General features: G+C 43.9%; 2 protein-coding genes across 2 annotated transcripts in view; one reads left to right on the top strand and one right to left on the bottom strand.

Moving 5' to 3' along the window:
- DOCK2 (dedicator of cytokinesis 2) overlaps positions 1 to 26,999 on the bottom strand; it is a gene marked incomplete at both ends in the record, with an annotated part of 408,698 nt that overhangs the window by 199,476 nt on the left and 182,223 nt on the right. The gene's annotated exons all lie outside the window — the stretch shown is intronic.
- On the top strand, positions 195 to 18,952 carry INSYN2B (inhibitory synaptic factor family member 2B; the record flags this gene model as incomplete). The annotated part of the gene is made up of 3 exons (XM_079702107.1): positions 195 to 1,540; positions 2,660 to 2,734; positions 18,766 to 18,952. 3 exons carry the CDS (start codon positions 195 to 197, stop codon positions 18,950 to 18,952), a joined length of 1,608 nt encoding a protein of 535 aa, XP_079558233.1.

Raw genomic sequence — 26,999 nt, 5'->3', positions numbered from 1 at the left:
TACGGAGAGCCCCCCCAATAAAACCTACTGGCTGGGAATGGCCAACAGAGCTGCCCATACTCAGAGGAGAGGACCACTCCATCCTGGCTGGCAGACCTCTGTGTCTGAGATGCTGTCATTAGATGCTGCTCCAAAGACCTAAGGAAATGTGCCCAGGAGAAGTGTATGGTCCCAATCCTTTCAACTGAGGCTCAATGGCCCAGCAAAGTATGAAAGTGAGGCCTGTGCTTCTGAAGCGTAACAGTCTAGAGTCGGTGGAGCTTGTGAAGCAACCTCACCACCGCAGGAGCAAATCTCAGCAGGTACGATTTAAGGAAGATGGCGCCAGTAAGACTCCACCTGCCCCATCTGAGGTTGACATCCAAACTTCTGAGGACCCGGCTGTAATGGGCAAGACTCAGGCCTCCGGGCACCATCACCTCCCCACCTACTCACTCTCCTTCCCCAGGTCCCAGGAGGCAGGGGGCTTTCGGCACATCGCCATCCAAACCTCCCCCAGTCTCAGGAAGCATTTCCCAGTTTTCAAAAGGAAGAGACTCACAGCTAGCAAGTCCCTGGTGGAAATTCAGACAGCATCCCAAAGTGCCATCCAGGTGAATGGCAATCTCTCTGAACAGGACATTGTGTCCTCTGACCTTGCCTACTTAAGGCTGTCTCGGCATCTTGAAGATGGGCCTCAAAGGGTCAAGGTGTCCCACCCATTTCTCCCTAGAATGTCCAAGGTGCAAAGCAATGGGCCTGTGAGCATATGCTTGGAAGCAGGGACATGGAGGGCCTCAGAGAAAGCAACAGCTGCCATTCAGGTCCCAGATGATATTTATCACAGCCCTACCTGGGCAGGTAGAGAGTCCACTTTCAGCCCAGACAGGTCTGCTGAGATTAGCAACTCCATACCCACCTTGGTTGACATGTGTCCAGGTGATGGGAGAAGAGTGCCACCATCAGATTCAGAAAGACCCCTCTCCTGCTTAAATGCCACCAGCGGTGCCAACCACATGCCCGGCACAGGGAAACTTAAACCTGAAATGCTTTTGCCCAAAGATAACTCTGATGACAAAGACCTTGGCCCATTGTCATCTCAGTCAAAGGAAACATGTGTTCCCTCCCATCCACAGACTCACAGCTCCCCTTCGCCAGGCTCCCACAGCCAGCCAGCCCAGCCAGGGGGAGCTTCAGATTGTGCTTCATCGAGGAACAATCACCAGGATCTGCAGTCACTCAAAACTAACAGTGAGTCAAAATCTGCCCCTGTGTGTCAGGAGCAGACGGCAAAGAACCCCTTCCAGTCACACATCCCAGCGTTTCCAAACTGTCCAGAAAGCGATCACCTCCCATCCTCTCTTCCAAGGAGAGAGACCAAACAGCAGGGCACCACGGAGATGGGTACGCTTAATCCAATTCACCCGGCACAGGGTGAGTTCTGCGACCTCCAGGGCAGGCTGCAATCCGTGGAGGAATCTCTGCACTCAAACCAAGAGAAAATTAAAGTCCTTTTGAATGTAATTCAAGACTTGGAGAAGGCTCGAGCTCTCACAGAAGGGTAAGGTGGATTTTTTTTTTTATTGGGTTAAGTCACTTGCCAGGATAGGGGCAGAGAGAGAGCACTGGTTTCCGTTAGTAAAATGTCTCCAAAATGTTTGAGATTCTGTTGTTCCCCCAAATTGTAAGCAATGGTCCCCCTTTGTTCTGACTGGGTTTCGCCTGGTTGTAGGCTTTGGTGGATTTCCACGGTGATGTGTGTTTGTTTCCAGATGTCAATAGAAAGGGGGCAATGAAGCAGCAGAGTAAAAAGTGCTTTTTCTTAAGATGTGAGTCCAGTTGATAAATGATGGGGGAAAATGATAGCATGTAGGTACTTCCCCCACCCCCATCCTTGAAGCAAGTGACTGCATTTGCACAGTATTTTAGTTATTTATAGGTTTGTCACAGAGAACTTGAGGTGGCCACTAAGCTTACTGTTGACCTTCCCCACCACTGACCACTTTGAAGGCTTGGGCCAGTCCATCATGGACCAGCTAAATGGAAACTGAAATGAGATCACAATTTTGCAAAGAGAAAAAAGTCACAAAATGCTTTCCTGGATGACTCAGCATCGGTCTGGGGAGGGGAAGGCAGTTATTTGTTTAGGTGTGGGTTGTTCTTTCCTTGAAACAGTGCTCTCTGAAGACTGAGAAGAAGGAATGGCCAAAGCTAATCAACAAAAGGGTAGGAGAGGGAAGAAGTAATTAACTGGCCTTTGCTGATATGGATCAGAATCAACACTGCCTTATAAGAGAGAAGCACTGTGATGATACAGAGAGAAATGCACTGAACTAAGGGATGTGGAGTTTTAATCATCTTCCTCTACTCATTGGCAAAGTCTCTCGGTTTCCCCATCTATCATGCGGGGGGTAAGAATAACTGGCTCATCTCATAGGGTTATTGTCAGCATGAAGAAAACATAGATGTCAAAGTGCTTAAACATTTATAAAGCACTCTAGAAATGTGAGGTTCTATCAACAGGGGTTTCTTGTTTCCGTGTCTGTAATGGCCATGCAACTTCAGGCTTTGGTACTCGTGAGAGGGGCAATGCTGTGCTGCAGGGAATGAGTCTGTAGAATGCGTGCATCCCAGGGGGATTTTGCCCATAGATTTATCTAGCAAATGCTCTATCTTGCAGGCGCAACTTTTATCGAACTGGCCAAGATCTCAACAACTGCAGTACCTGCCAGAACACAGCGTGCATCATATACAGGTACCTGGCCACAACCGAGGCCTGCTCTTTAGAGCACGGAAGTTGCAGGGTCCACAGAACATTCTTGTAAGCTCTCTTAGGCACAGAAATTCAAGAGAGGGGCAAAGACAGGAGGCCTTTGAATACCTGAGACTTAAAAAGCAAGGTGTTGAACTATGAAATGTTAACATCTGATTCCAAGGCAGGCATTGCTTTGTTTCCTCACAATAAGGTCTATGAGCAAATCCTCTTGAGATCACCATCCCTCCACTTACTGAATACTGAGTACAGGCGCCTTGCTAAGCTCTGCATGCCTGTTTGCATCTCGTTTCACAGTATACCTCGTGAGGTAGGCATTAACGTCCTCAGAGAAGTTCAGCCATTTGGCTCCACTCCCAGGAAGCATTTTCAGAGAGCAGAGGGGGCTCTTCAACCAAATATTCAGAGTCTTGGGACTCAAATCCAGATCCTTCTGATCCCAAGCCCTATGATCTGGATTGTGGCACCACACAGCCTCTTCCTCCACAGTAGCTATCACATGCCGACAATTACTATATGTCAAGAACTGTGCTAAGCAACTGTGTATTCATTTCTAAGTACATTGTTGCTTTCCAGCAGGGGTAAGATTGCTGCAATAGAGTGAATTTTTATAAGTAATAGAAGGGAAACAGCATACAGTTGGAAGAGCACTAAACTTGGAGTCAAAATCCCCAAGTCTACGCCTGCTTACTTGTCTGGAGCTCAGCTTCCTCATCTGTAGAGTGGGAACAATTATCCCTCTTGAGAGTTGCCATTAGGAACAAATGAGAAAATATATCTGAATGCCTTCTGTATCAGTAAATTTCTGTACAAATCCAAGAGCTTATTCCTGTTATTACTGGAAAAATCAACGCCCCTTTAGCTGCAAGTCTACTTTCGGTGGCACAGTGGAAAAGTGGTCAAAAGCAGTCATTTCAGTTGATGGAATCTAACTTTGTTTAACAAAAGTGTATGGTTTGGTTTTCTCTATTATTTTCTCTCTCTGAGGAGAAAGGCAGCTAGGGCCTGAGCAAACTGAAGCCCAACTGGGTTGCCTGTGTCTTCTTTTTAAAATGTCTCATTCCTTCCAGCAGAATCCTGAGGTTTCATCCTGGCAAGGGATGGGGGCCTGGTAGTCAGGGGGCCCCTACCCTTAGGTGAGGCCTTGGGTATTTTCTCATGGAAACTGTCAACACTTTATACCTAAGAGCTAAAGGACCACAAAGTTTTTTCACCAATAACAATAACAGGAGCTTCAGGACCTCTCACAAAAAAAAAAAATGCCCTTTACCCTGGCATTAAATATCCCCTCTTAAAAGGGGGCTCTGGAAAAGGCTTGTGCATTGGAAAGAAAAATTAGGGAGTCTCATCAATTGCTTACCTTTTTCTCCTTCTTTTTTCATATTCCCCATCTTAAGCAAATTTCCTAATCACCAGGAGGACAAAAATCATTAAATGTCTAGACTGTTAGGGAGGGCAAAAACTTTTCCTCATAAACAAAAATAATTATTTTTAACTAACTTCCATGTAAATTTTGAAAAGTCTCTTTTTCAGCAGCCAGATGATGTATTTTCTATTACCTTCAGATGACTTTTTATTTAGCTTATGTAAGCGAAAAGGACAAATGGTTATTTTCCCATCTACTATGAGTTTCTTGACCTGGCCTTCGGCAAATCGTTTCTGGCCTCTGAGTTTCCTCATCTGAAGCATGAGGGCCTTTAATTAGATGGTCCCTATGGTCCCTTTCAGTTCTGACATTCTGATGTTCTAGGCTGAGTTAAAAATAGTAATATTTGGCTAAACTACAACCTTCCAACAAGTCTGAGAATGTTTGCATTTTTCTAGTACTTACTTCAAATATCCCAAGCAAACATTCTAAATTTACCCCTGGATGCGCTGGCAAACCTTTATCCACACATCCCTTTCCAGTTTTCCAAGAAAAGCAGCTATTGCATGCATCTATCCCTCATTACCATTCAAAGCCAGACTGTTCTCCCAGACAGTATCTATATCGTTGTATCTAAGCCATTGTGAAGGAACAGGCAATTAGTTTGATGAAAGCAAAGAGATCAGAACAACATCTCCATCACAGTAGCAGTGGGAAGATAAGAGTTGTCATTTTTTTTTTTTCAACATTTCAAATGACTTCAAACCCTGTGTGGTATCCTGGAAAGTCAGATCTTGCAAACTAATAAATAAATGATGTGAAATACTCATCCTCAGGCCTTGTTAAGCTGCAGTCTCTCCCTGATGATGGATGGACCCAGTGCATGTCACTGAACATAAAGCACATGGATGCGTGATGGATTGCCTGACGGGTCTTCTTCTCTGGAGATGTTGCTGCTAAGTTAGCAATCCATAAGGTTTTCTAAGTGGCCCCATCAGCCGAAGCCTATGGCTATGCTACTTGCTTCCATCAAGACACGTGAGGTCACTGGTTCTATCCGACTCATTCTCTCTGCTCTAAGAGAAGCCTTCTGCCCACTGCTCCTCAAAGCCTCACTGGCATTCTTCTTACCATGGATCACTTTGATAGATCCTACCTCACCAAGGAGAACAGCACCAAAACTGATGCCCAAAGATTCCATGTATTCTCAGGAGTACACCAGGAAGAATGAACTCCTTGGAGTTTTGACTGCTGTGGGCTCCAAGGGAAGGGTGTGGGGATTGGCTCTATGACTCAAGCTGGTTCCAGGCTGTTTAGACCCCAAACACTCTCCTCACCTCTCCTTAGCATTAATCCTAGGACAAGCTACTCATGCCTCCTGTGGTACCTTAGATTAAATAGCACTGAATTACCTAGTGAGAAGGTTGTTCTCTTTTCAAATTCATTTCAATTCTTCTAATTTACCCAGAGGGAAAAATCTGAGTTTGGTGCTAGAATGTCTTCAAAACCTTTCTAATGCTTACTTATCACACTTCTTTGCCAAGAGTGAGCATGTTTCATGTTCATAGCTATGGGCAAGCAAGAGTACGCAGCCAGAATGTAATCATTTCTAATTCTTTATGGAAGATTTTAACTTTTAAAACTAGTCCCCCTACCTACTCACTGTTATGCAGGTTTCCATTTTCAAAAGGTATATTGCCTGTTTTGTTTTGTTTTTACATCTTTATTGGAGTATAATTGCTTTACAATGGTGTGTTAGTTTCTGCTTTATAACAAAGTGAATCAGTTATACATATACATATGTTCCCATATCTCTTCCCTCTTGCGTCTCCCTCCCTCCCACCCTCCCTATCCCACCCCTCTAGGTGGTCACAAAGCACCAAGCTGATCTCCCTGTGCTATGTGGCTGCTTCCCACTAGCTATCTATTTTACATTTGGTAGTGTATATATGTCCATGCCACTCTCTCGCTTTGTCACAGCTTACCCTTCCCCCTCCCCATATCCTCAAGTCCATTCTCTAGTAGGTCTGTGTCTTTATTCCCATCTTGCCCCTAGGTTCTTCATGACATTTTTTTCTTAAATTCCATATATATGTGTTGGCATACGGTATTTGTCTTTCTCTTTCTGACTTACTTCACTCTGTAGGACAGACTCTAGGTCCATCCACCTCATTACAAATAGCTCAATTTCATTTCTTTTTATGGCTGCATAATATTCCATTGTATATATGTGCCACATCTTCTTTATCCATTCATCCGATGATGGACACTTAGGTTGTTTCCATCTCTGGGCTATTGTAAATAGAGCTGCAATGAACATTTTGGTACATGACTCTTTTTGAATTATGGTTTTCTCAGGGTATATGCCCAGTAGTGGGATTGCTGGGTTATATGGTAGTTCTATTTTTAGTTTTTTAAGGAACCTCCATACTGTTCTCCATAGTGGCTGTACCAATCCACATTCCCATGTTTTTAAGTCTAAAAAGTGAATTTATCTAGAGAGAAAAAAATTATTGTGCGTGTGGTATGGGGAGTTTCACAAAAACCATGAAGGTGGTGAATGAATGACTGCAGTTTTGGAAACTGTGCCTTAAGGAACCAGCTCCCTTTCCTCTTCTCAAGGACAGGAGGTCTCTCCAAGCCATATCTCTCCTCCTTCCCTCACCCCGTTCTCTGCTCCTCCAGCCACATCTGCCTGCACTTCGTCTTCACGTTCACTCTAAAAATAACCACAGAACCTCTTTGAAGATCTTTGACTACACCAATCATTCATTTATTTTATGGATGTAGCTCCCAGGAAAAAAAAATCTGCCTGGTTTAAGTTGTAAAATGCCTCAAATGTTTTAAGGGAAAAGAATGGGAAGTCTTTCTCAGAAAAAAAAAATGTCTTCTATCATCCAAGTGTGTTTCTTAGAAAATGGAAATAAAGAGCAAGCAGCAAACTTACCATTTTCAGTGGGTGAAGGGAGAGGCTGGCCATGTAAAATTTGAAAGGTGCTAGAGAGGAGAGAACAACAGAAGGGCACTTGCTTGATCAGGGGTCTATCTGGACAGGCTGTCTCCTCTTCTCATCCTTAGCCTCTGTTCATGACTTCAACTGCACTCATGGATTTTAATTTTAATTTCTGTGACATCAGCTTCCCCTATCTTTTTTATGAGTTCCCTCTCTCTCTCTCTCCCCCTATATATATATATATATATATATATATATATATATATATATATACATATATATATATACACACACACACACACACACACACTACCTACAGATCTTTCTATTTCTATCTTGATATCTCAAAGGTACCTCAGATTCTCAAATTCACCATATACCAGAACCCACTTCTTATTTTCCTCCACAAAGTTCTTTTCCTATGTTTCTTATTTTGCTCAACACCGTTAACCACAGTTCCATAAAGAAACTATAGACCCCATAGTGCCTCGCTCCTCTCCTTTACAACACACATCAAATTGGCTACTGATTCTACCCTCTCTCTCTGGTCCATAAAGGCTCTCATCATTGGTCACTTAAACGTCAGCTGGCCTTTTTGCCATAGGTACCTTTTGCCCTGTCCCACGTAATCCTCCACACAGATTGCTAAATTACCTGAAAAGAAGAATCTGATCATGTCACTCCCCTGCTAAACAATTTTGTTCCAGTTCCTGTTGTTTCCTTTAGCTAATTTTTCAAAGCCCTTTGAACATGATACTAACCTTCTTACCTGCTGGGTCTCCTATTTCTCCCCAGACACAGGGAACTACTCAGCTGGCTTCGTATACTGTGTGTTCTCTCATGCATGTTTCCTTATTTCCTGAAATGCCTTTTCTGCCCTGCTTTGTCTGGAAAACTCCTAGTCTTGAAGCTTAAAAGTCACTTCCTCTGAATAGCCTTACACTCCTTCCAAAGAAGGACCCCCCTGGCACACACATTCCTCGACTATACCATTTATCCTATTGCATTGTAATGCAGTGTTTATGAGCTTCTTTCCTTCAGCAGATGGCTAGTATCTCAAAGTCGTGGGCCAGTGTCTAACACATACGTGGTGCTCAGCAGAATCTTGTCAAGGAAGGGAATGGCTATACTGACTAGGGGAGGGATGAAAAACAGTGGTGGGCTTTAGACAGCTCTTCAGATGTCCCAAAGTCAAGTCAGTGTGACTATTTGTGTGTGCCCCTACCCTTGGGTGGGGAAACGGAAGGCCTTAATTAATCAAATGTTCTTATTAGGGAAGGAAGGCTTCTGTGAAGCAGGTCCTCAGAAGATCTTTTGGAACTAAATCAAATGACTATATGTAGTATATGGACTGTCAATTTTCAAACACCTGGAACACTACAAGATGAAACCTAATCAAATCTTCCTTCGATGACTCAGAAAGCTTGTTGCAATTTCACAGGACATTGAGATCTTCGTTCATCATGGCCATCCAACATTATTGCCCAGTACTTCTGCACTGGCTGTGGTAGGAAAGGCCGTTTGATTTGTGGAAAACTGAAAACTCCCTCCAGGCTAAAATATCTCCCTTCTACAGTGTCTGAACTGCACCGATGATCTCTATGGAAGAGGGAATTAAGGCATTAGATCGGCAGGTTCTCTTGGTAAAGCATCAAAACCCAGTGTAGTAGGCAGAATAATGTCCACAAAAGATGCCCACATTCTAATTCCTGGACCCTGTGAATATGTTACCGTACTTGGTAAAAGGGACACTGAAGGTGTGATTAGGTTAAGGATCTGAGGACAAGGTAAGTAGCCTGGATTGTCCAGGTGAGCCTAACATAATCATAAGGATCCTTACAAGGGAAAGATGAAGGCAGGAGAGGCAGAGGCAGAGAAGATGTGACAACAGAAGCAGAGGTAGAAGTGATGTGGTCACAAGCTAAAGAAGGTAGGCAGCCTCTAAAAGCTGGAAAAGGCAAGGGACACAGTCTCTCCTCGAACCTCCAGAAGGAACACAGTTCTGCTGACACCTTGATTTACAGTTCTGGAGGACTTCTGATCTCTGGACTCTAAGAGTAAAATCTGTCTTGTTTTAAACCACTAAATTTGTGGTAATTTGTTTCAGTAGTAATAGGAAACTAATATGCCTGGATTAAACCCTTATAATTCGTAAACTATTCACATCTAATTGGAGGTCTGTTAACCTGACTTTGATGATCTTTGCAACTATGACAGCTAGGGGAAGACAGAGATCTGTTGGGATGAAGATTAGGGAAAAGAAATAAGAAGAGAGCTACCACTTCTTGAGTGTCTATTATTACTGGTCATTATAAATGCCTTTTATTTTCGTATCTAATCCCCACAACCATGTGAGATAGATAAAAATACTCCCATTTTACAGGTGAGATAACTGAGGTTCAGGGACTTGCACACTATTCAGATTAGACAATTGAGACTGAGAGAGAGAGAGGCACTTGCACAATTATTCTGAAACTAATAAGTGGAAATGTCGAGATTGGAACTTAGTCCTCCCTTCCTGTTGGCCAGATTCTACAGCATGCTGCCTTCAGAGGACAGACCTGCTTGAGGGGTATCAGGGCTCAGCAGAATGTTGTATGGCTGAGTTCTCATAATCTAAGGGCATCGTGAGGGCTTGTGTTTAAGATGCAGGACCTAAACAGTGTTCTAAAAATGTGATCCTGGGCCATGTGCATCAGAGTCTCCTGGCTATCTGTAAATACTGGTTGCTGGCCTTCACTCCCCAAACCTGCTGGACCAGAGGGGTGGGGTGAAGGATGGGAATCCACAGGTACAGCCAGTTTCCTGGGAAAGCCTGATCCCAGTGAAGCTTGAGAAACATTCAGCTAGGTAAAATTAGGGTCTTGAAAGGAGGAGGTTTCCGGTTGATTTATTAGAAACTTTTGTGACATAGAAAGCTCTTGCTAATAAAATAGCCAGAAAGTAGCTTTTGTTTTAAACGCATCATTGGAAAGATGATTTACCTTTCTGCTTGGCTTCAATTACAGGGTTAGGTGGTCAGGTTTAGACCTAACTAGGAGGTGCAGGTGAGAGTGGACGCAAGGGAAAGGGAAGGGAAGAGGATTGGGTGGGGGGGGAGCCTTCCTCATAGACTAAGGGTATTTTTGATGCCTCCTATTTCCAATGAGAAGAGAAAATGAGCTTCTGCTGGTCCACGTGGGCGCCCAGGCTTTCATTATGCATTACTCAGGGGATTCATTTGTAGCCTCTCCTCCCTCCCACATTACCCAGCTCCTTGGTCCTCATCTGAGATCAGGAACGGAATGGCAATCCTTGCTGAGCTTCCTCCTCCAATTAAGGTTCAGACCGGTTAGAGCCCAATTCTGCTCCCAGGCCAAGGGCCCAAATGCTAGGAACTGCCCTCTGGTGAGTCCTGGAGGAGCAGTTACAAACACCTGACAGGGTGGCCATGCAAAGTGCTGCCCAGGACCGCCCACCCCGCTTCAGGAGAGGGTGTGGTCACCACAGGCTCCAGAATCAGGGAACATGCGTGATGCTGAACACCAGAATCCTCCACCACTTTCCTCTCATTTCCTCTAACTCCATAGACTGCTTTTTTTTTTTTTTTTATCATTATTGATTCCTCCACTGTTACAACTCCTCTGAGCAAGACAGAGAAGAAGTTAAGGATAATGCAGAAGGAGATTTGCTGCAAGTGCCGTCCTTTGTACCCGGCGACCAGCATCCCTGTTCTTGGTGTCGCCCCCTCATTGTTTTAATATTCAGAACTTCTCATAAGGAGTCTCTCTGGAACACAGGCCAAAGCTGTACAGCTGTGTGCCCTGTCGGAGAAAAGCCAGGCCTTCGTCTAACCAAGGAAAGCAACGTGATTTACCTGGGGTCATGCAGTCAGAGGCGCTGAGAGCCTTCTAGAGTTTCCTTCTATGGTTAAGTCATTTGGCCACTGGGTCTTGGTCTTGCTTGCCACTTAAAGCTATTACTTAACCAGAGAAAAAGGCATTTTACTAGAAATGCAATATGCGCCCAGGCTTGTGAATTCAGCAACCAACTTTCCACATAAATTATTTAGTATGTTCCTTTCGTTTGCTTAAGATGCCCTCCCAGCATGGAGCCAAGTGAATTGTCAGAGCCTCGTCTTCCAGCCACGGTCCTCTCTCTGGCCAGCAATGAATTCCACACTGAGGAGTAATTATAAAGCACACAGCATGTCTGTCCTTTCTAGTAATCACAGATGCCTTTGCAGCTCTCATCCCATTGTAGTATGGACTGAGCAGCATTCATTTCAAATGCAGGAACGTGAATGTTAATGGAAATACTACCCAGCATCCCCCAAACAACTACCACCAAACATAGCTCAAGCTCTCTTTTGGAAACAGACATAAAGTTTGGGGTACATGTGGAAACCCCTCTGAGCCTCGACAGTTTGATCCCCAAGATATTTGCCACTAGTCCCTGTTTCTCTCAGTATGCTTATCCCTTTCTTCTTTTCCCTCGAGTGTAAGTGGAAAGAAGTAGGATTTACAGCATCAGCAATTTATCTGCAATAAAAATGAAACCTATTTTAATGCATTAATAGCTAAAGAGGTTGAAACATGCCATAAATATAAGATCAAGAAAGTTGAGAATTTCACAGGAATAACAAATGGATGGCTGCTGGCATGAGGGCCACAGCTGACCACAAAATGACCCAATCGTTATTTTTCTGTCAAGTTAATGCAACAATCATTACCATTTGTTGAACCAGGCACTGTGCCAGGAATTTTGCTAAACACTGTACATGTATCATCTCTTTTCAGACTCCCCAAAACCCTAAAATATGGGTATGATTATTATTCCCATTTTACAGATGAGGAAACTGAGACTCAGAGAAGCTATGTGACTTGTCCAAGATCCAACAGAGCTAGGGCTTAAACCAGTCCTGCTTTCAGGAGACCTTCTTGTTCCTTTCCCTCTTACTTTCTGACCTTGCACAATCAGTGAATATCTGTGTTAAAGTTCTCTGGGATGGCCTTCTCTTTCTAAGGACTTAATGTGAAGACATTCTCAACACAGAGCCACAGAACCCAGAGCGCAGACCTCTCTCACAGATAGCGATCAGCAGTGAGGTTTCTGCAGCGTGGCTCTGCTTATTTATGTGCCTAGAAGAGAACGTGCAATTCTCTGAGGACTCGTCAGCAGACGGTTGCCCAAGAAGGGGTGCACTTGCCAGCTTGAAATGGCTGTGAGTTGTGAAGCTTAAAATTGTACCCTATAAATAATGAGCAAACTGGTCATTAGGAGAAAGTTTTAGGAACAATATCCCTTCCAGACTGGGGAAAAACACTAACTAAGGTTCCTACTTTCCCAGACTGTGATTCTTCCCCAGAGACACTTTCCAAAGTGGTGTGATTTATTCAGGTAGACAGGAAGCCAACTACCCGTGCTGATTCCATTGATTCTTACAGCTAATTCTTCTAAAACAAAAGTTGCTGGAGGTCAATAAATCTGTGTTGCACCTGAGTTCCGTGGCAAGAGGGGCCACAGAAACACTCTAACAGAGATGAAGAGGTGGAGAGGGACTTGGAAGTGGTTTTGTCTTCAGGGAGATGCCATGGATCATTAGTTTCTCAGCCAACCTGCTTGGGGTGTATGGTTTACGACTCATCTCTTGATAAAAGAACAAGACCCGCTTGCTGAGAAGGAAGAGCAAAGGGCCCCTGCGGACCTAACCAACTGACACCAGACCCAAAATTGTACCGCCCAGATACTACCTTAGCTAAGCTGCCTCCTGTGGGGTGTGTGTCTTCTCTGGTACGCGGCCTCCCTGTCAGAATGTCCCTGCAATCTGGAAACACTATGGCAGGGCGGGCTGGTCAGCTGGGTCACAAAGGGTCGTGCATGCAGCCCAGCCCAGGTTGGGTCTGGTTCCACAGCGGGCTTCAAGTTCACTTAGGTGCACTAGGCCTTGGTCACCAGCCCCTCCCCACGCTCATCTGGTGACCAGGATCTCACACAGGTTGAAGACTGCTGTTCTTTCGATGCTGTGTATCTTCGTGTACAAGCTTTGGAGCCACACAATCTAGGCTCAAACCCTGGCTCTGTCACTTATTAGTGTGTGCCCTTGGCAGAATATTTAACCTCCCCTTGCCTTGCCTCAGTTTCCTCATCTGTGAAATGAAGATAATATCTACCTCATGGGGCTCTGAGAATGACATGAGACGTGAGAATTACTAAACTTGTAGTATAGTGTCTGGAATGTAGATTTCATTACATAAATGAGAGTCATTCTCCTCCTCTTCCTTCTTCATCATTTAAATTACCATATGCCCTCACCTAACATGAACCAGATACTCTTTTGTTATATCTCTTTCTGCTTAGAGTAAGAGCCTGGTAACAGCCAAGCCCTGGGCTAAAACATCTGATCCCTTTTTAGGAAAAAACAGAGGACTAGAGGTCAGGAAAGCAAGCTGAGATTCTGATCATAACTTATGGTGTGACTCCCTTCACCAACTCACTTGTCAGCTGAAGGAGAGATAACAACCTTCCTAGATTCCTGAGCTATTGTGAAGATAAAATGAAAATGCAGATCTGGAGTATCTGCAATCTGAAAGTGCTATATAAAAGTAAGAGGTTTCTATTGTTTGTTTCTATATAAACTTTTATCTCTTTGTGTCTCACCCAACTTCAGTTTGCCCAGCCAAGATGCTGCATCCAGGATCTGTCTCTGTTGTTTGCTTATGTATTTACGCATTTATCTACTTTTTGCTTCTCACTATTTCTTCTTCCAGATAAGCCATGACTTAGGCTTCTAGCTACTTCCAATTACCTAGAAAAACATCCTTCTGTTTTTCACCTAGCATGATGGCTGGAGCGTTGATCTGTCAGCTAGATTAGTGAGGTGCCCTCAAGAGGGAAACCTGAAAGCTCTCTTCCATTCTTGGTCTACACACAGCTCACTTTCTAAATGCAAAGTGGCACTATGCACAGACATCTTGGCTGGGAAAGGCTCTAAGGATCCCCAGACAGTGAACTGGGCACTCCTGAACCAGGTGTCAGGTATTCCGTGCATCCTCAGAAGGCCAACCTTGCAGACCTTGAATGCTCCAAACTATCTCAATGGCTCCAGGCCTGAATCCTGTATTATAACAATTTCTTGACCACCATGTGCCACTCCCACCCCACCGTGAGCCAGAGCTCTGTACAAACTAAGCATTCAGCACTCCTCTTCATCCATGTGGATATGAATGGAGAAGATGGTAAGGGTGGGAGGACAGGCAGATTAAGAGGAAGGAGAGATGGGAAGGTTGGAAAAGTTACTGGTGTTCTACCTTGATACCAAACCCAAGGCAGGCATTCAATCCCCAGAATCTGCAAACAACCCTCTGCTAAGAGTTTGCTTGAATTCTCTCAAGCAGGCATTTTATTCCCTCTTTTCAAGACGTTGCTGAAAGTGCTGTGGGTTGGCTAAGTAAGAAGTTGAGGGGCATCTCCTCTTCTCGACCCAGCCTCAAAATGAAAGACAGATGAGAGAGGGCACTGCCCCCTGCCCGTTTATAAGGCAGCTGCTACCAAAACAAAATACACTCCTTCTCCTCCCTTCCAAACTAAACAGTAGTTTGTCAAATGGATGGATAAGAAGAAAAGTGACAATTTTCCTTTATGCTAATAAATTGCTTTGGCCTAAAAAAAATTAATCAATTTCTTTCCAAAGCACAGATGCTTCTCTGTACTCTGTTATTTGCCTGGCCTTGAAAAGAAAGTCACTTTCAATCCTCTTTAAATTGTCATGACCAATGGGGGCAGTGGCAAGAAGAGGATGGGGAGTTCCCTAAGTCCCAATGATTATAATGGAAGCCTGTGGTGTTTCCATAGAAATATAAAGAGCATATTCTTCCCTGAATGTACATGGTGGGGAGAGATGAAAAGTAATGTTTCTGGCAAGGTACACAATTTCTGAAGAGTTGAAGGTATGGGTGAGGAGGTGAGGCATTCAGTCCCTAAGATAGGTAGACAAGAGACTTAGTGGAGTGGGTAGAGACCACATCCTACATAAGGACATTTCCCGTTATTGTGTCCCATCTGCACAACTACCCATTGAAGTAGCTTTATAACCCCCACTTTCAATTGGGTCTCAGAAAGAGAAGCAACTTACCCAAGGTCACCCAGCCAGTAAGTGGTACAGCCTTGGTTCAAACCCAGGAGTATTCCATTTGAGAGCTATTTCTGTATTGTCTACAATGTGCTTTAAATTGTGAGCTAAGACAGACTTTACCTTCTTTTTTTTTTTTTAAATAAATTTATTTATTTATTTAATTTTTGGCTGCACTGGGTCTTTGTTGCTGCGCACACGCTTTCTCTAGTTGCGGCGAGCGGGAGCTACTCTTCGTTGTGGTGTGTGGGCTTCTCATTGTGGTGGCTTCTCTTGTTGCAGAGCATGGGCTCTAGGCGCCCGGGCTTCAGTAGTTGCAGCACACGGGCTCAGTAGTTGTGGCTCGCAGGCTCTAGAGCCCAGGCTCAGTAGTTGTGGCACACGGGCTTAGTTGCTCCATGGCATATGGGATTGCCCCAGACCAGGGCTCAAACCCGTGTCTCCTGCATTGGCAGGTGGATTCTTAACCACTGCACCACCAGGGAAGTCCCAGACTTTACCTTCTGTCTCCAGGCCTGCTGGTTCTATACACATCTGGACTCACCCAAAGAACTATTTTTTCTAATTGGTGTTAGGACATTGTTGTGAGTCTTGACAGACTCAGGTGGTTTGTTGTTGTTTGTCTGAATTAAGAAGTCAGAGAAATATCACACATAAGGAGAAGAAGGAGGCTCTTTTGTGTGTATGTTCATATAATTTGGTAGAGGTATATGGATGAAGAGCTGGAAAGTAGGGGTAGTTGAGATACGAACAAGGCAGATTTTTAAAGCAATTGTTAGTTTAATCATCTGTCTCACACTCTGGTAAGAAAGATCCCCAAAAGCAGTATCCACATCTGTCTGTCTCACTGTGATGTCCCTGTAACTGAGCATAGTATCAGGCCTATAATAGGATGGATGATTGGATGCATGGATGGATGGATGGGTGAATGGATAGATAGTTGGATGGATGGATGGATGAATGGATAGATAGTTGGATGGATGGATGGATGGATGGATGGATGGATGGATGAAATTTCCAATACCAGAAAGCTGAGGAAATTCCTAGAATGAGTAAGGGGTGCCTACTTTCTTTGGCTCCAGCTGATGCTCTAGGATGAAGGTTATTTTTCTGCCTGGTGAAAGGAGGGCAGGGATATTTCAGGAGCTAGGAGAACTATGAATGTAGATGTTCTCTATCTGTGAAATAGTGTAAGAGAGGGTAAGAATCAGAGTTTGCAACTCACTGCTTTAAATTCCTTCCTTAAAGCAATGAGAGTTTGCTGGAGACAACTCTTCCCCAGTCTCTGAATCCATCTCCTTAAATTTCAGTTGGGGAGAGTGAGTTGCAGGTAGTGGTGACAGAAACCCACCCCAGGCTCAGAGACAAATAGGGGTGCAGTGCTGGGCAGTACATCCTGGAAGTGGGAGCCTCAGTGGATACTTCTGTTCACTGATCTGGCAAATCCTAAGCTTTGGCTAGAAGATCTCTAGTAGCTCTTGATATGGGCTAGCATTTACTAAGGACACAGAGCCACTGGTTACCAGCACCAAGAGGCCAGGGATAATGTCTGTCTGTCTGTCTGTTTACCACTCTGCCCCCAGCACCTAACATAGGGCCTGGAACATGGGACATACTCAGTAAATTTAGTTTGTTGAATGATTAGCTGAATATCATTCAGTGTTTGTTGGTGCCTGGCTCTGAGCTGAGTGTTGTACATCATTCTGTTGTTTATACTTCATTGAGATCCTATGAGTAGGTACCATGCTTATTCTGCAGAAAAGGACACTGTGGCTTGAATATGAGAAGTGACTTTGCCAAGATCTCACACCTAATCAATCGTGGAGCTTTGCCTAGAAAAACATAGCCTGCATTACTACATCCATTATTATAAGTCACCCAGCCAGGAGTATGTCCCTGTGGAGGAGACCAGGGGGCACAGAAAGTGAAAGGATATAAGCCAAAGAGAAGAAAATCTGGTGGAAGCATATCAAAAATACAGAAACAAAATAATCAGACACCCATCCCTGATGCTCCTTAAGCATGGTTATTCAGCCCCTATTACTGTTACTATTATCATCATTAATGTTATTACTACTAATATATTATGTCTTGCTCTTTGCTTTGCTTCTCAGCTATGTGTCTTGGAGAGCTTTACATCTATGCTTACTTCATAGCATTCCTCAATAAAGACATATTTAAATACTCTCCTTTAATGGGCATTTCCTAATCTCCATTCCTTTTTTTGTTATTTTATTTGTGTGCTTTGGAGTCATTAATGTACAGACTCCATTGTATCATCTGTACACAGGTCTGTGAGGTAAACATGACACTGTTGGGGACCAGGGCTCTCAGGGGTTGAGAGAGTCAGAGGCTGGGGAGAGCAGAAGCTCTGGCCTGCGTGCAGTGGGTGCTCAGGCTCCCCTTGACCTTTGAGGGCTTGGGAATCAGGCCAGTGGGCATCAGGAATGGTCAGCCCATCTGGTAAGTCTGGCTCAGCCTTCTCAGAACCTGGAGAGCCAGATCAGGAAGACTGAATCCTGCAGACGTCCCTACAGACTGTGTATGTGCTCCCTCCACCCTTAATTGTCCACTTTCCTCCATAGGAGATTTACTTACAGAGGAGTTGCCAGTGCCAGGATGCTTGGAAGAAGGCTCTTAAGCTTATAGCTGTGTTTGTTACCTGCTTTCATACTAGAACTCTCAGAAGGCCCAAAGATGAGGAGCTAGCTTGGGAGTATGGAAAGTGGGGGAAATGCAGAGTCATGAAAACAGTGCTCCTCCTTGTTTAGCAAGGAGGAAAATGAAATGTTTCATATGGCAGAGGAAAGACCCCATGTGGGTTTGTGATGTGGCATGACTGGCCAAAGCCTTCTACCCAGCAAGGGCTGAAAAGGAGATGTCATTAAAGGGACACTGTCCTGGTCTGCTATGCCCATGTCACCTCCCAGAGACCCAGGATCGGAGTAAGTGCCACCAAAAAGGCAAATCACGATTGCCACATGTGACTAATAAAGCCCCCAAATGGTACCTTGTCACTGGGCATTCTGAGATGGCTTACTATATGCCAGGAACCACTCTAAGTACTTCATTTATATTCTCTCAATTAATATACATCTTAATTCCAAAGAAAACCTTTGAGATAGGTGCCATTTTTATGTCCATTTTATGGATAAGGAAACTGAGTTGTTAGTTTTAGCATATAATCCTCTGTGTTACTTAAATACTTTATAATGAGGCAGTTTTCATGCATAAAACGTATGTAAAAAGAACGAACAATTAGGAGCATTAAATAAATGTGAGAGAGAGATTGGAGCCGTTTTTACTGGACATCTACTATTAGGCTGCCATGTTACGTGTTTCATTTAAACTTAGTAACATGCCCAAGAGTAAGGCATTACAGATGCCAATTCAGTCAATGAGAAACTGGAGCTTCAGAGAGGTGGCACAAGTTCCTCAAGGTCACACAGCCAAGCAGCTACCTAAGCATCTGGGACCTGACCTCAAAGCACATGTTTTTCCATGTCAGTTGGACACTTGGTGATGCTACATCAGTATGTGCTGATTTGAATTTACTTTCCTTCCTTCCTCTTTGTGTTTTTCAGTGTAGAATATGATTTCCGGCAGCAGGAAGGCAGGTTCCATGAGGTTCTACAGAGTCTGGAGGAAGCAGAGCCAGTTGAGGAGGCATCTCCCCCACCAAAGTCCCCAGCAGAGCCCTCAGTCCCTGAGAAACAGGACTTAAGGCGGAAAACCAAGAAGGTGAAGAAGAAATGCTTCTGGTGGATCTGAGCTCATGGGGACCTTTACCTCTGCCCTTCCTGAGGTGGGGAACCACTGCCCTCAGGCCTTCTCTACTTCTTAGCGAAGGCCCCAGGCTAGGAGCCACTCGACCTGTGAAACCAGAACAACTTGGGGCTGGATTAGCTGCCACTGGACACATGACCACACCTCACCCGAGTGCGTGCCGCTGCTTGCCGAGGACTTCACGGACCCGAGTGACCACTTGCCTAGCTTCCTGTCACACAGCCTGGTTTGTGAGTCTAGATTCCCACCATAGGCAAAACCCCCATCGCACTTTCCTACACCTCTGTAATGCTAAGCACTTCCTGCCCATCCTGGGTTCATTGTCCCAAAGGAAAGAAACAAAAATGTTGTGCAGAGCAGTAAGATAGAGGAGGGTTACAAGCAGATACCCAGAGAAAAACGGATACCAAAACTGGCAGTTTTCTAAGATATTGGCATACATGAGCACAACAGAAGTGGGCAGGACATGAGAATGCAAGATCACCTTGTGGGTTGGGTCCTCTTCATTTTTAATTAGCCCCTTGATCCCAAAGCAAGGATTTGTCATTTCATGCTGTGTGGACCTTAAGAGTCTGTGGCAGAGTAAGCTCACCACAGGGTATACGGGACTTGAAGGTATGACTATCCTGCAGTTGTAGCTACTCCAGGGCCCACCTTAAATCATCCTGCTTCTCAATCTGAGGCCTGAGACTGCCTGGCAAATGGATGGGGTCTGGTTTGGGTTTGAACTTTAAGATTCCACAGTTAATTTCTCTGCAACATTTAAGATCATGAGATCCAGCAGCCTATCTGTCCATTTCATCTTACCAGAAACATAAATAAGACTAAGACAAAACACAACACTGGTTCTTGCCCATTCATCCCTACAGCAGCCTTGTAGACAAGTTCAAAGTATATTAATCTACACAATCTCCCTTCCTGGTGACCAGGCAATGGTCACCTGATTGAAGAAGCAGCAGAACTGGGGATGAGGATATATTTTTTTCCATTTTAGTATTAAAGGCCTTTCCTTCCCAAAGTCTGAATTCTTTGAAAGTCTGGCTCATTCTTTTGACAAGACCTCCATACATGTAGGTCCAGTCAAACTTGCATGGCTGAACAAACAGCTGAAGTAATATAATTAAGTAACTGCTACATACTCTTGGGGATGAGGGGTAGGTTGGCAAGGCTCATATTCCTTCTTGTTAGACTCTCTACCAGCCTGTGGTTGGACTGAGGCTGCTTAGAAAAGGGATCCTAAACTCAACGAGCTTCCAGTGAGGAAGGCACTTCATAACCCCCTTTGCTGAAGGCTAGGTGTCTGAGTTAGAGTCTTTGCAGAGTGCAGCATCCTGTGTAAACGTGGGACGTACGTTCCCCGCGGCAAACTGAGGCTAACTGAGCAAACCACCCAGACAGTTTCACCTTCCCCTGTCCCTGCGCTGCAGTGCACAAAGCTATTTCAGTGAGAGCAAGAGGGAAATTTGGCAAGGAATCTTGGCTGGCGCTCTTAAATCTTGGAATGTCATTCAGGATGTTCTTGTTCTGTTCCTAGTGTAATGTTTAAGCCCACAAAATGAGACCAGAATACATAACGTGAAGTTAGAATTAAGATAAATACATTTGTCATACTTAAGCCACGTTTCAATAAGATATGGTACCACTGGCTAAAAGCCACAGATCTTTCTGTATGTATCCACGTGATCAACTCTCAGTTGGCCCCAACAACCGAAAAGAACAGCACAGAGGATAATCCAGTAAAGCAAAATCATTGGGGATCTCATATAATTTTATCTTGTAGGAGCACTTCCATCTTAATGTGCTTTGCTTACGCTAATTTTCAAATTAATTTATGTTCCTGGGCAGCACAGTAAAATGGAAATAATCCTATTCCAAGAATTAAGACACCCAGGCAACAGAACAGTCTATTCCAACAACCTTTAGCAAATTGCTTAAGTTTTCAGGGCCTGTTTGTCCATTCCCGAGTGGAGATATGAACACCTAATCTACCTGTTTTATAAAGTCTGTGCACATGCCAACATCAAATGAGCAGAGCCACCCAGAGCTGATCAGGATCATTTGTCAAAGTCAGCCTGTAATGATGAAGAGATGTCTGGGATAACTCACACAAAATGGATAATCCAACATTTGGATAATTAAGAAGTGTATGTTGTCATACACTTATGTTGAGGTGGCGGCCTTGGGATAAACCCTCAACTGAGTTAGATGAAATCATGGTCTGAAAAGGTTGACATTTCTAGAGATAAAACCAAACAAGGCTATAATGATTCTATACCAAAGCACAACACAACATTGCTTGGGCCACCAACCTGAAACTGGGAAGGAAGTCTCTTCTGAAAATTGAATGTTTAAAATTGTTATGGGGGAAGTGGACTCAGTAAACACATTCCTGCTAAACAAAAACGATCATCTCTGTGTTAAATTTCAAAAAGTATACATATACCAAGACTCTATATCCATCTACTCATGTGAAAATTGCTTCTTTGTAAAGTATTATGTAACATCTACCGTGATATCCTACAGAAATGCTGTACTTGAAGTTATCTGGTTTTACAGAGCGATATTAATTTAGCAAAAGTTACTTTTATAAAATTGAAAGGTGAAAGACTGATACATCAGCTTAAGTTGCAGGAGTTTATGTAGCTGCTTTCTCTGTAGTTAAAAAAATGTGTACTCGCTATACCTGGAACTTAATACCAGCTCATCTATAGAGCACCTTCTTAAAGACTACATACTAATGTAAGGTTTTGTAAATTTCTAAACTGTTTTAAATGGGATATTATCTTTTGCAATAAACTTACATATTTTTTCTAGGTTTTAAGACTCCATTACTAGCTTGGGTTGGTTTGGGTTATAAAATTTAAACCTAAGAAGGATGTCCAATGGTCCTAATGGCAGGGAGAGTTTTCATTATAATCGCTTCTATATGTTTCCCAGGGAAACAAATAAAAAAAGAGCAGCTTCAGAACTTAGCATGGCAATGATCTCCTCAAGGCCCACATGCCCTGGGAGCCAGAGAGGCACTGTGAATCAATGATGCAATTCCCAGCTTCATTCAGACGGATACATAGTCATGATTTTTATCATTATTATGCTCATATACCTGAAATGTAACTTATTCAATATTTTTCTTTAATTATTTTCCCCATAATTCTCTTCCTAGAAAGAGGAATAATTTCTTTAATTATTTTTCCCATAATTCTCTTCCTTTATATCTATCACCACCATGAGAAAAACCAGTATGATGTTCCAAAAATAAAAGATGAAACCAAAATAATTTTTTAAAATTCTTGCTGGAGACTGTTGAGTGTTAACGGTGCTGAGCCTGAGACCAGCTCTCTTTGTCAAAAAGGGAGATTAGCAAATATTCAACACGTGCTAAAGCCACTTTAACACCAAATGCATTTTCTACTTGACTAATCAGGATGCTTGAGAGAGAACTGAAAAGAAAACAACATTCCCATCACGTGATTTAATTTTTTCCCTGTGCTGTCCATGAACCATCTAAAACCAGTTTGTTTACCAATTTAGGTGGGAAAAACCTGGACACAGAATCAGAAGTCTTGGGTTTAATATTATTCTACTACCCTCTTTTTTGCAGGATGACCTTGGGAAAGTTAACCTCTGTGAGCTGCTGATTCCTTTTCTTATAATGCTGAACATCACCCTTGCCTGACAAGGGTGCATGACAATTAAGTGGGAGAGAACCTTGAGTATTATGGAGGGCACACAACAGGTGCTCAATAAATGTGTATTTATTCATTTGTTTATTGAAGTAAATTGGGGGAGAAGAGGGAAGATGCCTTTATGGGACTGCAGTGGGTTTTCAGAAACAGGCTTAAGGTTTTCTCAGGGCAAAAAGTGGTGTTAATAAGGAATGAACTCTTCCTGGCCTTATTAAGACTAGAAACCATGACGATGATCGTTAAGTAACAAAGGCCTCAGCGAGCCAGAAGAATACGCAGGCATGTCTAGCACAGAGCAGCACTCTGGGGAATGAAGGATTCTTGCCGCGTGGAATCAAATACCCTAGAGGTAAAAGACACTGCAGGGGCTGGGCCCCTGCCATTTGAAGCATGAGACAACTAAGAGAGGCTAGACAGATGATGCGTCCAAGGGCTCGTGGAAATCATGTGGGAAGCCAGTGCTGGGAGCAATGTGGTGGGTGGGTGCAACGTGTGAAGGTCTACCAGACACCAGCACCCAGGGTAGTTCCAGGAACCACTGGCACTAGACTTGAGACGCATTCTGACCTCCAGGTACAGTTTCTTTCTTAGCCGATCAGAGGCCTCAATATAGCCTTCACTTGAAAAGGCTCTCATTTTAAGCAGCTCAAGGCAACTTGCTGGATGCTAAAAACGTATTTCTCTTTTTAAGTTCCAAGAAACATAGATGCTTTGTGATCATTATGCCCATCAAGCATAGCTTGCAATAAAAAGAACTAAAAGACAAATCCACACCCAACACACTTTGCATTTGGTGAAAACCATGTTTGACTGGCTTAAGGCTCATAACCCCTTTGGGGTACTTTCATCCCAACTTCATCCCCATTTTCTTTCCCCCAGTTTACAGCCTGAATTCCTATTGCTCATGTCTATCACCCCTAGTCCTGAGGTTTCCCAAATATATGATTTCTTCCTGCATCCTCCAGGATCCTCAGCCCAGGAAGAACCACCTAGAGTCTGGTTTTCTCACCACCAGGCTAAGCTGGCTTCCCAGGTAAGGGCACCTCTCCACTACCGGCCTCCCGTGGCAAACCCCCTTCTTCTCTCAGCTGGCCTGCACAGGAGCATCCTACCTGGTCTCCCCATGTGCACGCCCTTCCCTTTCACCACGTAGCAGCAGAACCAGTCATTGCTGAATTTAGACCTGACCCGTGTCACACTCTGGCTGTCACAATCTGGCTTCCTGATAAACTTAGGAAGTCAGACTAGGTCTGTCCCTGTGGCTCAGGAGGTCCCACCTGGCTCTCCTGTGGAAGTTCCCATCACAGGCCCTTTCACTGTCTGCTCTACAGTCACAGCGAGTCACCTTGGGTTCCTCAGAACCACGATGGGAACACTCCCTTAAGGGTCTGTACACACTTTTCCTTCTGCCTGGAACAGTCCCCACCACACCACCCTCCCTGCCCGGTTTCCAGCTCTGCTGGGGTTTCCCAAGTAAGGTTTTCCAAGACTACAACCACCGCTGCCTCAGATCATCCCAAATATCCCTCTTACACACTCACCTGGCACCAGGAGCCCTCCATCAAAGTCCCTGACACAGCTGTCCTTGTACCTATATTTATGTAATTCTTTGATGAATGTATTTCTCTCTCATTAGCCTATTATCTTCCTAAGGTAAGAATTCTGCTTATTTTTGCTCACCTTTGAATCTCTAGCACTTAGCACAATGAGATTCAAATATTTTTTGCAGGGATAAATTAAAGAATGAATTGGATTCAGTGGAGAGACAGGAAGAAGTGATTCCCCTTTTTTTCCCTTATCTATGTATAGGCTCTAACTGTGCTGCCAGGAGCATCCAGCCTTCCACAGATTGGGGCCTTCAGCAGCTAATGTGGCCAGTTCTAATTCCACCGTGGTCCACATGGCATTCAGGACTCAGGAACATCAAGCCACTACCATCCTCCCCCACCATTTATCTGGAATATTGACAGCCCAGCTTAACCTTGTTTCAGAACAAATTGTTTAACCTTGTTTCGGAACTTAATTAAATCCCAATGCATTTTGCACATTTTACCAAGATACTGCCTTACCATATGAAAGAGAAAATTAGCTTTGAAATTAAAGCAGATTGTTAACTATTTTTGCTGTAATGTTTCCATTAAAATGCCAGAATTTATTACATGTGACCTAGTCCATTTCAGATAAAATGCAATTTAAAGGAGACAGGGTCTGTCTAACTAAAGAAGCATTGTGGGCAGAGCATTTTGTCTTGGCTTAAACCACAATTAAAATGAAAAGACAACAAGCATCACACCACAGGATTATTTACTTCAAAGCAAATAAAAGCTTTATTTATTTACTTTTTAAAAATTTTTTGGCTGCGTTGGGTCTTTGCTGCTGCACGCGGGCTTTCTCTAGCTGCAGCAAGCGGGCTTCTTATTGCGGTGGCTTCTCTTGTTGCAGAGCATGGGCTCTAGGCACACGGGCTCAGTAGTTGTGGCTCGCGGGCTCTAGAGTGCAGGCTCAGTAGTTGTGGCACACCGACTTACTTGCTCCGCAGCATGTGGGATCTTCCCGGACCATGGCTCGAACCCGTGTCCCCTGCATTGGCAGGCGGGTTCCTAACCACTGCGCCATCAGGGAAGCCCCAAATAAAAGCTTTATTATCATGAATGGCTTTCACGAATTCTCAGAATCCATAACTAACTATGGTATATTAAATTTCACTCTAATGAAACCCATAATTTTTTCTCCTGGCAAAACCTCAATATATATTTCTTAAATCTTCAGCCAAACACAGTGACCTCTCATCCGTGCTTGGGCTTGGTTCCCCAGGTAGCACACGCCATGTTGTGATACCCTGGTTATGCTGATAGAAAAGCCTTCGTCCTCCTGAGCCAAACGGGCTGAGTCATTTTAACTGCTGAAATCAAGAGTGGTTCACATAGCTCTTCCCCCAAGCACACCAAGCCCCACTGAACCTAATCCCACGTGCAGAGCTCCCATATGCGTGATGCACGAGAGAAGTCATGTGTTTTTGTCATTGTTTTTCGTTTGCTTGTGTGTTTCAAGGTAAAAACAATATGCTTTCTGTAATTAGGGATCAAAGAGAGCAAAATCAAAGCCATGCAGAGCATCAGCATTTGCAAACTCAGACCCCGGATCTGATCGTAATTCCTGGAACTGATCCCTCACTCTTCTCCACTACTACACAACAACCAGCTCCAAGGAAGCTTCTCACATGAACCTCAGCCCATAACCACTTTTTTTCCAATAAACAGTTATAGATTCCCTTCTCTGTACCAGGCAAGAAAACTACAGATGCAGCCCTTGCCTCAGAGAGCTTACTACAGTCTAGTGAGGGGTGGGGGAGAGGGATTCTGACAATAAGCACATGTCCTTTGCTGATTCACCCACCTGGATATCATGCCCCCCCTCCTTTTGACCCTCTTAATGCTGTCCTTGTTATTCTCTTATGATGATTATCTGTCTTGAATTATAGCTGTTTCTAGTTTTCTCCCTGTTTCCCAACTCTGTGTAACATGTCATGAGAGTAGGAACTTCTTTCCTCCCCTTGTAAAGTCTTAAGTCCAGGAAGTCTTTGTTTAATTAAAGACTTCAATGTTATGAGCCCTTGTCTGTTTCATGTGGACCACTGCACTGGCCTTCAAAGTCTACTTTCCTTACAGTTTTCCAGCTCCCTTGGATCTAGCTTCCTCGCAGCTACCTGGGGATCACTCTAAGACGTATATCTGGCCATGCCACTCCAAGCTTTTCTAACTGTGCCCACCACCATCCAGGGCATAAAATTCCTCCCATAGCACAAGGTTCCTTGCAATCCAACTCCAACCTAGTACGTGCAGCCTAACTTCCTACCACTCCACTTTCCCCTGCACCATCTCCTTGCCACCTCCTAAAACATCAGAGGACATTACATATCAGTGGCTTAGCACACGCTGTTCCCTCTACCTGGGACACTGTTCCATTACCTATTTACCATGGGAAATAATTTTTGTTTGGGGGAATAAATGAATAGTAGCCATATTACTACTAATCATGATAATAAAGGCTCTGGTTTCTTGAAGTTACAATGGGCTATTATCAAATGTTTTGCTTCCATTATCTTATATTTTCCTCAGAAAATTACCATAAGGTGCTAATGATGACCCCTATTTCCCAGAAGAATAATCGAGGCTTGGAGGGAGATAAGTAATTTGTCCAAGTCCACAAGTATGAAATGGTGAAGGCTGGAGTTCTTGCAAGGTCTGCCAAACATGAGAGCTTGGGCTCTTCACTCCTATGCCAGACATCAAGTTGCAATTTAAATGTCAACTCTTCTCTGCAACTTTTTCTGATCATTCCCGGCT

This window comes from Hyperoodon ampullatus (assembly GCF_949752795.1).
Source record: "Hyperoodon ampullatus genome assembly, chromosome: 4".
In the NCBI taxonomy this organism is placed as follows: domain Eukaryota; kingdom Metazoa; phylum Chordata; class Mammalia; order Artiodactyla; family Ziphiidae; genus Hyperoodon; species Hyperoodon ampullatus.
Note: the sequence above shows the minus strand (reverse complement) of the source record. Positions and strands in the feature narration are given on the sequence as shown.